This window comes from Scyliorhinus canicula, chromosome 2, assembly GCF_902713615.1.
Source record: "Scyliorhinus canicula chromosome 2, sScyCan1.1, whole genome shotgun sequence".
Lineage (NCBI taxonomy): Eukaryota > Metazoa > Chordata > Chondrichthyes > Carcharhiniformes > Scyliorhinidae > Scyliorhinus > Scyliorhinus canicula.
Window position 1 is genome coordinate 196,745,717 of NC_052147.1, and position 16,738 is coordinate 196,762,454.

A 16,738-nucleotide genomic window follows, 5' to 3' on the forward strand; every position below is an offset into this window, starting at 1 on the left:
CTTCTGTACAGACAAGCTGAGAACTGTCAGTCTCACTGTGATCCTGTACGTCGAGTGCGAGCACCTTGTCACTGTTTTCGCTCTGTGCTTCGGTACAGACAAGCTGAGAACTGTCAGTCTCACTGTGATCCTGTACGTCGAGTGCGAGCACCTTGTCACTGTTTTCGCTCTGTGCTTCGGTACAGACAAGCTGAGAACTGTCAGTCTCACTGTGATCCTGTACGTTGAGTGTGATCACCTTGTCACTGTCTTCGCATGCAGTGGGCAGAGGTGCATTGTCTTCTTCTTGTTCCTGTGAGCGTGTTGGACTTTCATAGTCCGCTCTTTCTTCTTGTTCCTGTGAGCGTGTTGGTAGACTTTCATAGTCTGCTTGCGGTTGCTCAGGTACAGCGGGTTTACCTTCATGGTCTTGTTCATGCTTGGTGTCCGCCCGGGAGTGTTTGCTTGCATCCCTGTTGGCGTCTTTCATCACTCGCACTGTGGAGCCTGTCATCGCTCGCTCCGTGGAGTCTTCCTGTGCTCTCTGTGTGGCGTCGTCTTCGTCTTGGGTATTGCTGTCATCTAATGTATCGACGAGCTGCCATGGCACCATGGTGTTGGATTCATCCACCATGAGTAGATTCGTGTTGAGCTTTGCAACGGTGTCGCTGATGCTGTGATCAGCATGTCCAAATAACTCCTCCATGTCTGAGTAGTATTCTTTGAAAGCCATTTCATCTTGGTTGGCTTCTTCTACCACGAGTTGATTCGTGTTGAACTTTGCGACCGTGTCGCTGATGCTGTGATAAGCATATCCGACTGACTCAGCTGTGTCTGAGTAGTATTCTCCGAAAACCAAATCATCCTGGTTGGATTCTTCTACCACGAGTTGATTCGTGTTGAACTTTGCGACCGTGTCGCTGATGCTGTGATAAGCATATCCGACTGACTCAGCCATGTCTGAGTAGTATTCTTCGAAAACCAAAGCATTTTGGTTGGATTCATCTACCACGAGTTGGTTCGTGTTGTACTTTGCGACCGTGTCGCTGATGCTGTGATAAGCATATCCGACTGACCCAGTCAGGTCTGAGAGGTAATCGTCGAAAAACAAATCATCTTTTGTTGTTTCGGAATTCTTTTTGTTCGCTTCACTGTGTGTGGTGAAGGCAGCTTTTTCCAAGGTTTTGTGCAAGTTGTTTTTCACTGTTGGTTTAAGTTCAGGCGTTTTTCTGTGTTCTGAGGCAAGAAAATTTGGTTTTACCACTTTAAGTGTCTTGGTTTCAATTTTCGGGCATTTCCCTTTTAAGTGGGCGTGGTCAGGATTCTCAGACGTCATGACGTCACGCGTAGGAACGACTTGCACATGCGCAAATCGGCTTTCTTTCCTTGTGCGGTTCGGTGTCCATTGCGCATGCGCGGCTTGCGCATGCGCATGACGGTCCGCGACGAAGACTTTTTTTGACTGCGCATGCGCGGCTTGCGCATGCGCATAACGATCGGCGCCGCGATCTTTTGTAAACTGCGCATGCGCGACTTCCGGTTCCGGCGCATGCGCGACTTCCGGTTCCGGCGCATGCGCAGACGCGATTTGTAGTTCTTTGCTTACCAGAGACTGCAAAATGTGCTCCGACGCCATTTTATCGCGGATTTCAGCGTTTTTTCTTTCTAAAAGTTGTAAGTTACCTTTTCTTTCCGATCTGGACTGGATTTCAGCGTTTTGGCTTTGTGAAAAATTCATGTTATTTCTTCTTTTTGATCTGTACTGTGCATTCGCGATTTCCTGATCTTTTTGTGATTTTTTAAGTCTTGCATCACTCAGTCTCTGTGCAGGTTGGACTGTGAGCATGCCTTGCTGTTCAAATTTCTCACAGTACTCTTCAAATTTGTTTAGTAACGTTTGTAAGCTGTTCCTGTCTTCACCTTTTGAGTGTTTAAATCCATTATACACTTTCCTATTGACAGGCCCTTCGATGAGAATTGCTATTTTAATTTTGTCTGAGGCTTCTGCAACATCATTAGCTATGAGATAAAAATCGAACATTTGTTTAAACCTTTTCCAGACATTTCTTACATTACCAGTCGTGTCCAGCTGAGGTGGGTATCCATGCCACATCCTCGAATTAGCGATGTCTTCCCCAGTCAAATGTCCAGTAGGAGATTTCCATGCCATTCTTGGTTGAGATTTCCATGCCATTTTGTGCTTTCTGTATCTGCAGCTGAGTTGTCCTGTCGTAAGCGTCTGAAATCACTCCTAGGTACCATGTGTTGTTCCTCGTGTCTTAATAAAGCTCGCAGTCTCAAGTGTGGAGAAGATGCTTTATTGTGGGTTCGTTCAGTTTCCAGAGCTCAACCTAGAACTACCTTCCAGTGCTAACTACCAGCTTTGCTTCCTGTGTGTCCTGCTTACCAGCCCCCCTGCTGTGAAGAGTGTGTCCTCACTTCCTGTCCTGATCTATTTATATGGCTCTCCCGTGCTCCCTCTAGTGGTCGCTCAGTTGTGTTGCATCTGGTTAACTTGTGATCACCACAGGTGTCACAATTTTGATCAGGAAATCAAGTACAGCAGTAAGGAGCGACAACACCTTAGCAGGCTCTTCAACTGAAACCAAATGTGTAGAGCTGAAAAAACAAAAAATGGCAACCACATTGCTGGGAGTGTTCTTTAGGACTCCAAAAAGGTCAACGAGAAATAGAAGAGCAGATAGGTAGACAAATTTCAGAGATGTGTAAAAGTAATAGGGTAGTGATAGTGGAGGATTTCAATTTTGGCGATATTAACTGGGGTAGCCATAGTGTAAAAGGTTTAGAGGGAGCGGAATTCTTAATATGCGTCCAGGAGAAGCTTTTAAGCCAGTATGTAGAAGGTCCTACAAGAGGGGGGATAGTTCTGGACTTATTTTAGGCAACAAAGCTGGGCAATTGGTTGAAGTATCCGTGGGAGAGCTTTTGCAGACATAACTCTGTTTGATTAAAGGGCTGGTTTAGCTCAGTGGGCTAGACAGCTGGTTTGTGATGCAGAACAAGGCCCGCAGCGCGGATTCAATTCCTGTACCCGCTTACCCGAACAGGTGCGAGAATGTGGCAACTAGGGGCTTTTCACAGTAACTTCATACTTGTGACAATAAAAGGTTATTATTATTATTTAAATATTATTATGAAAAAGGACAAGGGTGGGCCTGAGATCAAAGTTCTAAACTGGGGGAAGACCAATTTTAATAAGATCAGATATGATTTGGCCAGAGTGCACCGGGAGCGGACACTTTTAGGTAAATCTGAGACAGAACAATGGGAAGCATTGAAGAATTTTTCAATCAAGAAAAATGGGTGGGACCAACAAATCCAGTGAACCCTAGATGTCGAGGGATACACAGCATTGGACATGGAGAAAAAGGGAACCTTATGGCAGATAGAGAGCAGAAGCCCTAGAGGTGTAGACAATATGCAAAAGCGAATTGAAAAGGGAAATTAAGAGAGAAAAAAAAAAGAGATATGAAAGGACACTGGCAGGTAAACTAAAGGAAAATCCTAAGTTGTTTTACAAATACATTAAGGGTAAAAGGATAACTAGCGAAAGCGTACGGCCCATCAAGGACCACAGTAGTAATTTGCATGTGGAGCCGGAGGATGTCGGTAGGGTTCTAAATGAATACTTTGCGGCGATGTTCACTCCTGAGAGGGACAATGTGGATATAGAAATCGGGGAGAAGGACTGTGATAAAATTAAAGAGAGTAACATAGACAGATGTTGACATTGGTAGGAACCAGAGCACAGTCCGGCACCCTATTGGTGGAGTTAACGGTATAGGAAATTAAAAATCAGCATATGTAAAATAGATTATGTAAATAAAAGAAAGTTTAAGTGTACACTCAAGTAGAAATACAACAATGTAAAATGGATTAAGATCCACATGTTGGTGTTCATTCTGTCTTAAATGAACAAACAGAAAGCATCTTGTGAACTTTAATGTCAAAAGAAAATGCACAAAACAGATATATCTATTAACTAAATCTGAATTGAGCTAATTGCTTTGTTTCACATGTCATTGAAAACCCGAGCTTAAATGTTACATGCTGCAAACATCAGTTACAGTCACTCACCTTTACATCTAATACAGTGGTAGCTGGAGCTGGTGAAGAATCAGTTTTTGGTGATGTCGGGAAGACATGGAAGCTCGCATCTCTGGGTGATCTCACAATTTCATTTTGACGGTACAATCGATGATGACGCAATTTTGTTACCCAAGCATCAAACACTTCCTGAGATTTTACCTGTACACAAAATAAAGTTGATCATTTTTGTTTCAAAAATGTGCATGTCGCGGGACTTTCTTAATTTTCTACAAAATCACCAAGATGCAGCTTTGAGTGCTTAATCTTGGGAATTTGGCAGTGAGGGAATTTGGTGCGATGAGGGAGGCGGTACCACCTGGGCATTTCATAAAAAAAGGAGTGGCCTGGGAGAGGGAGGCAAAGACAGCAAGACTTGAGTGTTAAGTAGGTGAGTAGGTAGGTGACTGGCGAGTTTTAAGTTGTTTTGTGTGCTCTAAATTGGGGCAACAAATTCATGGAGTATTCGGAGGATATTAGTAATTGTAGAAGCCAACTGTTTTCTAACACACCTAATAGGTAAAAGATAGCTAAATATTAAGCCTCTGTCTTACTAAATACCCATTTTAAATTCACTCCTAACCTCAGGTCATCTGAAAACATACAGCTTACAAAACAGCATGACGCAGCACAAATTCTACAACATAAAAACACATAATTCAACAGAAACTTAGAAGAACCTGATAGATTAAAACAAAAACTTTGACAAGACAGTGTCCAAGGACAGGGCAGGCTCCATGGCAACAGCATAGCAACGACATGGTAATATCAAAGTACCATTGTTCTCAATGTTGATAACAGCTAAGTCAGCAAGAAGCCAGTTCAAGCCGGTCACGATAACAGCATAGAATCGCATTCCATAACACATACAAGAATTAATTTATGAAACATTTCAAGTTAATGGTGCACATTAAAGACTGACAGCTAACCGTCAAATCAAACTCATTTGATTTTAATCCAAACCAATTAGGATTACATAGGGGTGTAGATAGAGTGTAAAGACTGATATGATTTAGTAGAACCGTGATAGTCCGTGCGGCCATTTTTATCCGGGATCATTCTATGCTTTGATCTAACTTACTCGCTGTCTCTATTTTTCATATTTTCACTTTTCCACTCTAACTCTTGAAGTAAATGCAAGCTGTTGCTGGAAGCAAGAAAATCATTTCTGTATCATTTGAAAGTTAAATTGTGTACAAATTACTTCTCTTCGAGTCCTTTTGCATGCCGGACTTATTAGAGATTAAGATTTAAGTGATTCTCAATTGTGATCAAATAGAAGACAATAAACAATTCTTATTTGCACCCAAGATGTGTTAACTCAAATTTCTACTGAGTCTTAATATTCGCAAGTGCCGCTAGATCTGCATGGTAGATCTCTACAGTAGTGTATTAGCATAACTAATTAAACTCCATAATGTAACTACAGAAAATCATTGAGCAATATTTCTAAACTTAAAACCTAATTAATTAAATAAAACAAAATAAACATGGAAGATAGGAGCAGGAGGCGACCATTTGACCCTTCGAGCCTGCTCCGCCATTCATCATGATCATGGCTGATCGTCCAACTCAGTGGCCTAATCCTGCATTCTCCACAAAACCCTTGATGCCATTCGCCTCAAGTGCCATACCTAGCCACCTCTTAAATATATTCAATGTCCCAGCCTCAACTACTTCCTGTGGTAATGAATTCCACAGGCTAACCACTCTTTGTGTGAAGAAATGTCTCCTCATCTCTGTCCTAAATGGTCTACCCCGAATCCTCAGAATGTGACCCCTGGTTCTGGACACACCCACCATCGATAACATCTTCCCTGCATTCACCCTATCTAGTCCTGTTAGAATTTTATAAGTCTCTATGAATTCACCCTTCATTCATCTGACCTCCAGCGAAAACAATCCTAACTTAGTCAATCTCTCCTCATACTTCACTCTTGCCATCCCCGGAATCAGCCTGGAAAACCTTTGCTGCACACCCTCAAGCAAGAGGGATGATGCGTTACAACTGTCGCATGTAGAGGGTTACAAGGTAGCCTGGAAGGAACTCAAAAATGGACTTAGGAGAGCTAGAAGGGGGCATGAAAAAGCCCTGGCAGGAAGGATATGGGGGGGCAGCACGGTGGCCTAGTGGTTAGCACAGCTGCCTCACGGCGCTGAGGTCCCAGGTTCGATCCCGGCTCTGGGTCACTGTCCGTGTGGAGTTTGCACATTCTCCCCGTGTCTGCGTGGGTTTCACCCCCACAACCCAAAAATGTGCAGAGTAGGTGGATTGGCCACACTAAATTGCCCCTTAATTGGAAAAAATAATTGGGTAATCTAAATTTATTTTAAAAAAAAGGAAGGATATGGGGGAACCCCAAGGCGTTCTACAAGTGAGAAATAAGAGGATGATCAAAGTGAGAGTAGGGCCAATCAGGGATAGTGGAGGGAACTTGTGGCTAGAGTCTGAGGGGTTAAGGGAGACCATAAATGAATATTTTGCTTCAGCATTCACTAGAGAGGGGGACCTTGTTCCTCATGAGAACAGCGAGAACCAGGTTAATAGGCTCCAACAGGTTGATATTAAAAAGGAGGATGTGCTGAAAATTGAGAAGCATCAGGATAGACAAGTACCCTGGGCCTGACGGGATATACCCAAGGTTACTATGGGAAGTGAGGGAGGAGATTGCTGCGCCGTTGGCGATGATCTTTGCGACCTCACTCTCCACTACTGCAGTGCCGGATGATTGGAGGGAGGCGAGTGTTGTTCCCCTGTTCAAGAAAGGAAATCCAGAAATCCGTGGGAATTACAGACCAGTCAACCAGTCAGCCTTACGTCTATGATGAGCAAAATATTGGAAAGGATTCTGAGAGATACGATTTCTGATTATTTAGAAAAACATAATTTGATTAAAGATAGTCAGCATGGCTTTGTGAGGGGCAGGTCATGCCGCACAAGCCTCACTGAATTATTTGAGGATGTGACGAGACACATTGATGAAGGCCGAGCAGTGGATGTAGCGAATATGGATTTCAGTAACACATTTGATAAGGTTCCCCATGGTATGCTCATTCAGAAAATTAGGGGGCATGGGATACAGGGAAATTTGGCTGTCTGGATACAGAATTGGCTGGCCAAAAGAAGACAATGAGTGGTAGTGGATGGAAAGTATTCCGCCTGGAGGTCGGTGACCAGTGGTGTCCCGCCGGGATCAGTTCTGGGACCTCTGCTCTTTGTGGTTTTTATAAATGACTTGGATGAGGAAGTGGAAGGGTGGGTTAGTAAGTTTGCCGATGACACGAAGGTTAGTGGAGTTGTAGATAGTGTTGAGGGTTGTTGCAGGTTACAACAGGACATTGACAGGATGCAGAGCTGGGCTGAGAAGTGGCAGATGGAGTTCAACCTAGATAAATGTGAAGTGATTCATTTTAGATGGTCGAATTTGAATGCTGAATACAGGGTTAAAGGCAGGATTCTTGGAATCACAGAATTTACAGTGCTGAAGGAGGCCATTTGACCCATCGAGTCTGTACCGGCTCTTGGAAAGAGCACCCAACCCAAGCCCACACCTCCACCTTCCCCGTAACCCAGTAACCCCTCCCAACCTTTTTGAACACTAAGGGCAATTTAGCATGGCCAATCTATCTAACCTGCACATCTTTGGACTGTGGGAGGAAACCGGAGCACCTGGAGGAAGCCCACGCAGAAATGTGGAGGAACAAAGGGATCTTGGGGTCCATGTACATAGATCCCTCAAAGTTACCACCCAGGTTGATAGGGTTGTTAAGAAGGCTTTCATTAACAGGGGGATTGAGTTTCAGAGCCGCGAGTTTTTGCTGCAGCTTTCTAAAACCCTGGTCAGACCACACTTGGAATATTGTGTCCAGTTCTGGTCGACTCATTACAGGAAGGATATGGATGCTTTGGAGAGGGTGCAGACGAGATTTACCAGGATGCTGCCTGGACTGGAGGGCATGTCTTATGAAGAAAGATTGAGGCAGCTGGGGCTTTTCTCACTGGAGCGAAGAAGGAAGAGAGGTAACTTGATAGAGGTGTACAAGGTGATGAGAGGCATGGATAAAGTAGATAACCAGAGACTTTTCCCCAGGGCGGAAATGACTGTCATGAGGGGGACATAATTTTAAGTGGATTGGAGGAAGGTATAGGGGAGATGTCAGAGTTAGGTTCTTTACACAGAGTAGTGGGTGTGTAGAATGCACTGCCAGTGGAGGTGGTGGAGTCAGAGTCATTAGGGACATTGAAGCGATTCTTGGACAGGTACACGGACGGCAGTAAATTGAAGGGATGCAGGTTAGGTTGATCATTAGATTAAGATAAATGGTCAGCAGAACATCGTGAGCTGAAGGGCCTGTACTGTGCTGTTACGTTCTATGTTCTATGTAGTGTCTACTGGACACCAGCATGATCCACAGCAACCATAACTGCAGTAAGTGTTTGCAGCTCAAGGAACATTGGCCCAATAGGTTCTTACAGCTGGTGTGAAAAAGAGCAGGGACTGCATAGATGATGAGCAAATTGCTCATATTATTGAGGTTCAGGGAGCCATTCAAGTGGGTGGGTGGGAATTATGCGGAGGGTATATGGGAAAGATAATAATCTATGGATTACCACTTGAGCTATGGGCAAATTGGCATAGGGGAATGACTGAGCAGGCTCAAAGGGCCGGAATGGCCTACTCCAGCTCCTATTTTCTATGCTCAGAAATCAAATCACATCAGTGAATGTGTGGCACAAAGATTGGAGTGGGATAAATGAGTTTCGATACGTGGGGCACTGGCACCAGTACTGGGGAAAGAGGGAGCTGTACTATTTGTTCAGCCTTTAACTGAACCACACAGGGACCAGTGTGCAGGTAAATCGTAATCCTAAGGCTGCAGAGAAGGCTTTTCACTAAATTGTGGGGGTTGAGGGTCCATGGGAAGGGACAATTGGAAAGTTGAAGAGGGAGGCCAAGGCAGTAAGGCACGGTAGCAATACAGGCGGTACAGGTAATGATAACCACAGTGTGACAGGAAAGGGCAGAGTATACAAACATAAGGGCATGGTCAAAGTAGAGAAAAATAGTAAAAGGACAGAACTAAAGGCTCTTTATTTAAACGCACACTGCATTTGTAACACGATAGGTGAATTAAGAGTAGAAATAAAAATAAATGAGTGTGATACAGAGACAGGTCTACAAAGTGAACACAGCTAGGACCTGAATATTCAACAATATTTGACATTTCAGAAGAATAGAAGGAAAGGAAAAGAAAGCTCTGTTAATAAAGCATGAGATCAGTACAATGGTGAGGAATAATCTTGATTCAAAAATTGGATTCAAAAAGGTGGAGATTTCAAAAATTGCTAAAGTGTTGGTCGGGGTAGTTTATAGGCCCCGAACAGAAGCTACACAATAGGACAGTGTAGTGATATCATGGTTGTGTTGTAATTTACCGACTGACCACTAGGTGTCTCAGTAGATAAGTGAATGTTAGATTCAGGTGACCTCAGACTGACTAAGGAGCTGGAAAAGAGAGGTTGCTTGTGCATGTTCATATTGCTATTCATTGTTTTGTATATAGTTGACCCACAGTTAGTTAATAAATTGTTTATAGTTTTAGCTACAAGTGTTCTTGTAATATGAATCAGGCCATCCGACAAGAACATTACAGATAGCATGATTCAAGAAATAATGGGAGCCAATAGAAAAGGTACTGTAATAATCATTGGAGGTTTCAATCTTCATGTAGATTGGACAAAACAAATTAGCAATAGTAACTTGAAGAATGACCTTATAGAGTGGATTCAGGACAGTTTCTTACAATAATACATTCTAGAACTAACCAAGGAATGGGCTATTTTACACCTAGTAATGAGTAATAAGCCAGGATTAATTAATTGCCTCAAAATAAAGGATACTCTATCAGAGTGATCAGAACGTGCTGGAATTTCCCTTTTAAATTGAGCACGAGTTTGTGGGTCTGAAACCAGAGCCTTAAACTTAAAACAAAGGTAATTTATCATAAAATTTACAATACAGAAGGAGGCCATTCGGCCCATCAAGTCTACACCGGCCCTGAAAGAGCACCCTACCTAAGCCCACACCTCCCCCCTGTCCCCATAACCTAGCAACCCCACCTAACCTTTTGGATACCTGAGTAAATAGGTTAAAAGGTGAGATGTATAGGAACATATATAGAAAATAGAAGCAGGAGTAGGTCATTCGGCCCTTCAAGCCTGCTCCGCCATTCATTATCATGGCTGTTCATCAAATTCAATACCCTGATCCTGTCTTTCCCCCCATATCCCGTGATCCATCCCTTTAGCCCTAAACCTATTTCCTTCATGAAATCACACAAACATTGTGGCCTCAACTACTTTTTGTGGTAGTGAATTCCACAGATTCACCACTCTCTGGGTGAAGAGATTTCTCCTCACATCAGTCCTAAAAGGTTTACCCCTTGTCCTCAAACTATGACCTGTGGTTCTGGGCTCCTCCACCATCATGAACATTCTTTCTGAATCTATTCTGCCTAATCCTGTTAGAATTTTATAAGTTTCTATGAGATCGCCTCTCGCTCTTCTAAACTCCAATGAATATATTCCGTGGGCAGCACAGTAGCACAAGTGGATAGCACTGTGGCTTCACAGTGCCAGGGTCCCAGGTTCGATTCCCTGCTGGGTTACTGTCTGTGCAGAGTCTGCACATTCTCCCCTTGTGCGCGTGCTTTTCCTCCGGCTGCTCCGGGTTCCTCCCACAGTCCAAAGACATGCAGGTTAGGTGGATTGGCAATGATAAATTGCCCTTAGTGACCAAAAAGGTTAGGAGGGGTTATTGGGTTACAGGGATAGGGTGGAAGTGAGGACTTAAGTGGGTTGGTGCAGACTCGATGGGTCGAATGGCCTCCTTCTGCACTTTTTGCTCTATGCTCTATGTTCTTTTTTTTTAAATATCATTTTTATTGGAATTTTTTTACAGAAAATATAAAACATAACGACAAACAATGAAATGCAACAAAATAACCCATAATAACCGTACTATGCTCTATGTTCTAACCGACTTATTCCCACAATCCCAGGAACTAGCCTGGTAAACCTTTACTGCACTCCCTCCATAGCAAGAGCATCCTTCCTCAGATAAGGGCACCAAAACGTCGTACACTACTCTAGGTGTGGCCTCACCAATGGCTTATACAATTGCAGTAAAACATCCCTATTCCTATATCCAAATCCTCTCACTATGAAGGCCAACATGCCGTTTGCCTTCTTTATGCCTACTGCACCTGCACGTTTACTTTCAGCGGCTGATGCATGAGGACACCAAGGTCTCACTGAGTATCCCCCTCTCTTAATTTACACCCATTCAAATAATCTGCCTTTCGATTTTTGCAACCGAAGTAGATAAACTCACATTTATCCACATCTGCCATGCATATGCCCACTCACTCAGTCTTTCCAAATCATACGGAAGCATCTCTGCATCCTCCTCACAGGTAGAGAATGGTAGAGAAGCAGTTGCAGACATTTATTTCATAATTCTTAACAAAGAAATATTCTATTGAGAAAGAAATATTCCATTGAGAATGCCGTTCACGAATCCATGCATATCGGTTAGATCACAGGAGATGCCGAAATCAGACCCAAGCTGAGTGCCAATCGGTTGCAATATAACTGGCCCACTCCCAGTGGCGTGGTTCAGATCCCACCGAGGCATGGTGAGAAACCAATAATCACCAATTAAGGCCAATCTTTATCCTATTAATGGGAAGGACCCCCTATCGAATGATCTCCCGTGATCCAACCAGCTTGCTAGCAAGTGGTCACATGGGTGTCGTTTAGTACACCTACTTAAAAACTTGAAGCTAGTGCAATGGTTGCTGTGGGGATCGGATTCGGGCTCCGTGGGATCAGCTTAAGAGCTGCTCCCTCTCGTTAGCGGGGAGCTGCAGAACGCAGTCCTGGCGAATCAACTGACTGTACAGTCTTTTCCAGCGTGAGGCCCATGGGGTATCTTTATATGCCCTAATTAACGTCAGATACCAATGACTGCCTCACCGGGTCGGCCATTGGGGTACACCTGGCAATTTACACTTGCTACACTCTCTGCAACTTTTCCATTAGATCATGCCCAAAGACGCTATAAGAAGGGTGCTTCATCCTTTGTTAACTAAGGAAGTTAAGGATGGTATCAAGTTGAAACAAAAGGTGTACAATTATGCAAAAATAAGTGATAGACTGGAATATTTTGAAAACTTCAGAAACCAGCAAAGGGTGACCCAAGAAAATAAAGGAGAAATTGGAGTATGAAAAAAACCCCATAAAAACAGAGAGTAAAAGCTTCTACAAGGACATAAAAAGGATACTAATAGTTAAAGTAAGCATTGGAACTGTAATTTTGGAATTGATAATGAGGAAACAAGGAAATGACAAAGACTTTGAACAAATATTTTGTATCTGTCTTCACAGTAGGAAACACTAGAAGCATCTCAAGAATAGGAGAAAAGTAAGGGACAAAACACGAGGAACATAAAATTATGATCACTAGAGGGAAAACTACAAAAAAAACTAATAGGGTTGAAGGCTGACAAGTCCTTGGACCTTATGGCCTTCAACCTAGGGTCTTAAAATAAGTGGTTGCAGAGATAGTGGATTCATTGGTTGTAATCTTCTAAAATTCCAAAAGGGAGACAGAAAGCAGGAATCCACAGGCCAGCTAGCCTAACATCTGGCATTGGGAAAATACTAGAATCTATTATTATAGAGGTAGCAAAAAGACATTTTAGAAAATTGTAATTCAATCAGGCAGAGCCAACATGATTTTGTGAAAAACAAATTGTGTTTCACAAATTCATTAGATTTGGATGCAAGATGCATGGTGAATAAAGATGTAGTGGTAGATATGATGTATTTGGACTTCCAAAAGACATTTAGTAAGGTTGCTGTACAAGATAAAATTTCACAGCATTGGAGGTGATATATTTGCATGTTGATTGAGGATTCGTTAGCCAACAGGAAACAAATGGTCAAGCTAAATAGGTCATTTGCAGGATGGCAAATTTTAAGGGCTTGAATGCGTCAGGGATCAGTGCTGAGGCCTGAACTATTTATGACCTATATTAATGACTTCGATGAGTGAACCAAATGTAGCGTAGCTAAATTTGCTGATGGTACAAAGATTGGTGGGAAAGCAAGTTGTGAGGAGGATATAAAAATTGTCCAAAGGGATATAGGCAGGTTGAATGTGTGGGCAAAAAATGGGCAGATGGAGTATGTGAGAAAATGTGAGGTTGTCCACTCTGGCAGGAAAAATAGAAAAGTAAAATATCCGTTAAATGGAGAGAGACTTTGCAGAATGCTGCAGTGCAGCGGATTATGTAAAATAGCATTGCAGGTATGATAAGTAATTAGGAAGGTAAATGGAATGTTCACCTTCATTGCAAGAGGGACAGAGTATGCAAGTAAGAAGTCCTGCGAAAACTGTACAGGACATTGGTGAGGCCTCACTTAGAGTACTGCATATAGTTTATGTCTCAATACTTAATGCTGGATATGCTTACATTGGAAGAATTTTGGAATAGGTTCAAAAGGTTAGCACAGGGCTAAATTGCTGGCTTTGAAAGCAGACCAAGCAGGCCAGCAGCACGGTTCGATTCCCGTAACAGCCTCCCCGAACAGGCGCCGGAATGTGGCGACTAGGGGCTTCTCACAGTAACTTCATTTGAAGCCTACTCGTGACAATAAGCAATTTTCATTTTCACTTCATTAAAAGGCTGATTCCTGGGCTGAAGGAGTTTGTCTTGAGGAAACACTGAACAAGTTGGTCTATATTCACTGGAGTTTTAAATAATGAGATGTGATTTTATTGAAACATATAAGATTCTACGGTGGATGCCAATAGGATGTTTCTCTCATGGGGGAATCTAGAACTAGGGGGCACAGTTTAAAAATAAGGGGTTTCCTATTTAAGACTGATTAAGAAGAATTTCTTCCCGCACAGGGTTGTTAGTCTTTGGAATTCTGTTCCACAGACAGCAATGGAGGGTGGGTCATTTACCGTATCCAAGGCTGAACTGGACAGATTTCTGATCTAAAAGGGAGTCAAGAGTTATAGCAAATTGGCAACAAAGTGGAGTTAAAGACACAATCAGATCAACAATTATGTTATTTAATGGTGGCACAGGCTCAATGGGCAGCGTGGCCTATTACTGTTCTTATTTCTTTTGATTTTATATTTACCAACCTATAAATAATAAATAGATTTCTTCATTTCCATATTTAAATACCTTCAGATGGTAGATATGTTCTTCTGTGTCAAGGTCTATTCTACGTGCCTTCTTTTTGATTGACATCACTGACAGTCCAACATCAATGCTTCCATGAAGTTTGCCTTTTTGAATCTAAGAACAGACAATGATGAACTGCAAGGTCAGGTCAGTGCACAGTATGAGGTAAATACTTACAGATCCAAACAAACATAAATGCAGATTAACAAGATTCAGTATGTTCTGCCCGACGGAGAATTGGCCTCTTTGCATCACAAGAATCTATGATGACATGTAATTCTGTCTAAAAATCACTCTTTCTCATTCCAGGATGCACATAAAAAGTCACAAATGTGGCTCAAATGCAATGAAGTGATAGCCTAAAGAATTCTGGATATAATGAGTGGGATTCTCCGGGCCCTCAGCCTCATTCCTGGACAAATGCTGTTTACTGACTGAGGGATTCTATCCTCCCGCCACTTGTCAATGGGATTTCCCACTGAAACCACTTCACTCCGCCAGGAAACCCGCTGGCGAGGGTGCCCCTCCAGCGGGAAAAGTAAATCCCATCGGCCAGAGAATTCTGGCCAATAGAATAATTTAAACTATGACACTATTAGCCCTTGACAATTAATACAAAATTATGAAGGATTCACACTTCTTTAAGGTGCGATCGTTATATATGTTATGGATAACATTTTTACTCATGTTTTCACTAATTTAAAATCTGACAAAACCACCATAATTCAAACAAAATATACATTTTTGAAAATATAACTTTTGTCCAGCAATGTTAGCACCTTTTTCAAGCTCTCAAAACATCTAAGGGTTCTGCAAAATTTAGAAAAAGCTTATCATAGAAATTAATTTACTGTTATTATTATTAAAATTATAAATACCTTAAAATATTTTACAAAAAAATGCGTTTGGAATTTAAAACAATAATTTCCCACAGTAATTCTTCTGTCGTTATTTTGCTGAATTCAATAACCAATATAAATTGCAAGTACAATCTATACACATAGTAACATAATTATGCCCAAAAAGACCAGTGATGTAAACATAGAAACATAGAAGATAGGAGGAGGCCATTCAGCCCTTCGAGCCTGCTCCACCATTTGTCATGATCATGGCTGATCATCCAACTCAATAACCTAATCTTGCTTTCTCCCCATAACCCTTGATCCCATTCGCCCCAAGTGCCATATCTAGCCACCTCTTAAATGTATTCAATATCTTAGCCTCAACTACTTCCTGTGAGAATGAATTCCACAGGCTCACCACTGGGTGAAGAAATGTCTCCTCATCTCTGTCTTACATGATCTACCCTAAATCCTCAGACTGTGATCCCTCGTCTGGACACATCCACCTTATCTAATCCTGTTAGAATTTTATACGTCTTTATGAGATCCCGCCTCATTTGTCTGAACTCCAGTAAAAACTATCCTAAATTAGTCAATCTCTCCTCATAAGCCAGTCCCGCCATCCCTGGAATCAGTCTGGTAAACCTTCGCTGCGCTCCCTCAAGAGCAAGAACATCCTTCCTCAGAAAAGGAGACCGAAACTGCCCACAATACTCCAAGTGTGGCCTCACCAAGGCCCTGTATAATTGCAACACATCCCTGCCCCTGTACTCGAAACCTCTTCCAATGAAAGCCAACATACCATTTGCCTTCTTTACCGCCTGCTGCACCTGCATGCTTACCTTCAGTGACTAGTGAACAAGGACACCCAGGTCCCGCTACACACTCCCCTCTCCCAATTTACAACCATTCAGGTAGTAATCTGCCTTCTTGTTTTTGCTTCCAAAGTAAATAACCTCACACTTATCCAAATTATACTGTATCCGCCATTGATTTGCCCACTCACCCAAACTGTCCAGATCATTGTGAAGGATCTCTGCATCCTCATCAAAGTTCACCCTCTCACCCAACTTGGTATCATCTGCAAACTTTGAGATGTTACATTTTGTTCCCTCATCCAAATCATTAATATATATTGGGAATAGCTGGGGTCCCAACACCGATCCCTGTGGCACCCCATGTAGTTACTGCCTGCCAATTTGAAAAGGACCCGGTAATTCCTACTTTGTTTCCTTTCTGCCAACCAGATTTCTATGGCTCAGCCATTTCTTTATTCCCTATTTTATGTTCCCCTGTTTCTGTGTGTAGGGGAACTACATTCGTCTTCACCAATCTTTTTCTCTTCACATACTTATAGAAACTTTTACAGTCAGTCTTTTTGTTCCCTGCAAGATTACTTGCGTACTGTATTTTCTCCTTCTTAATCTATCTCTTGGTCCTTATCTGCTGAATTCTACACTGCTCCCGATGCTCAGATCTATTATTTTTCTTGGCCAATCTGAATGCTTCTTCCTTGGATCGGATACCATCTCTAATTTCCTTTG

The 16,738-nt window shown here is 42.4% G+C and overlaps 1 protein-coding gene across 6 annotated transcripts in view; it reads right to left on the reverse strand.

Annotated features, from left to right (window-relative positions):
• Positions 1 to 16,738, reverse strand: part of osbpl6 (oxysterol binding protein-like 6) — a 302,726-nt gene that overhangs the window by 151,121 nt on the left and 134,867 nt on the right. For all 6 annotated transcript variants that reach the window (XM_038789304.1, XM_038789305.1, XM_038789300.1 and 3 more), the window contains 2 exons: positions 14,353 to 14,466; positions 4,078 to 4,248 (listed from right to left, as the gene is read on the reverse strand). In XM_038789304.1, the coding sequence (XP_038645232.1) occupies positions 4,078 to 4,248; positions 14,353 to 14,466 (285 nt within the window). The remainder of the gene's footprint in view (positions 1 to 4,077; positions 4,249 to 14,352; positions 14,467 to 16,738) is intronic.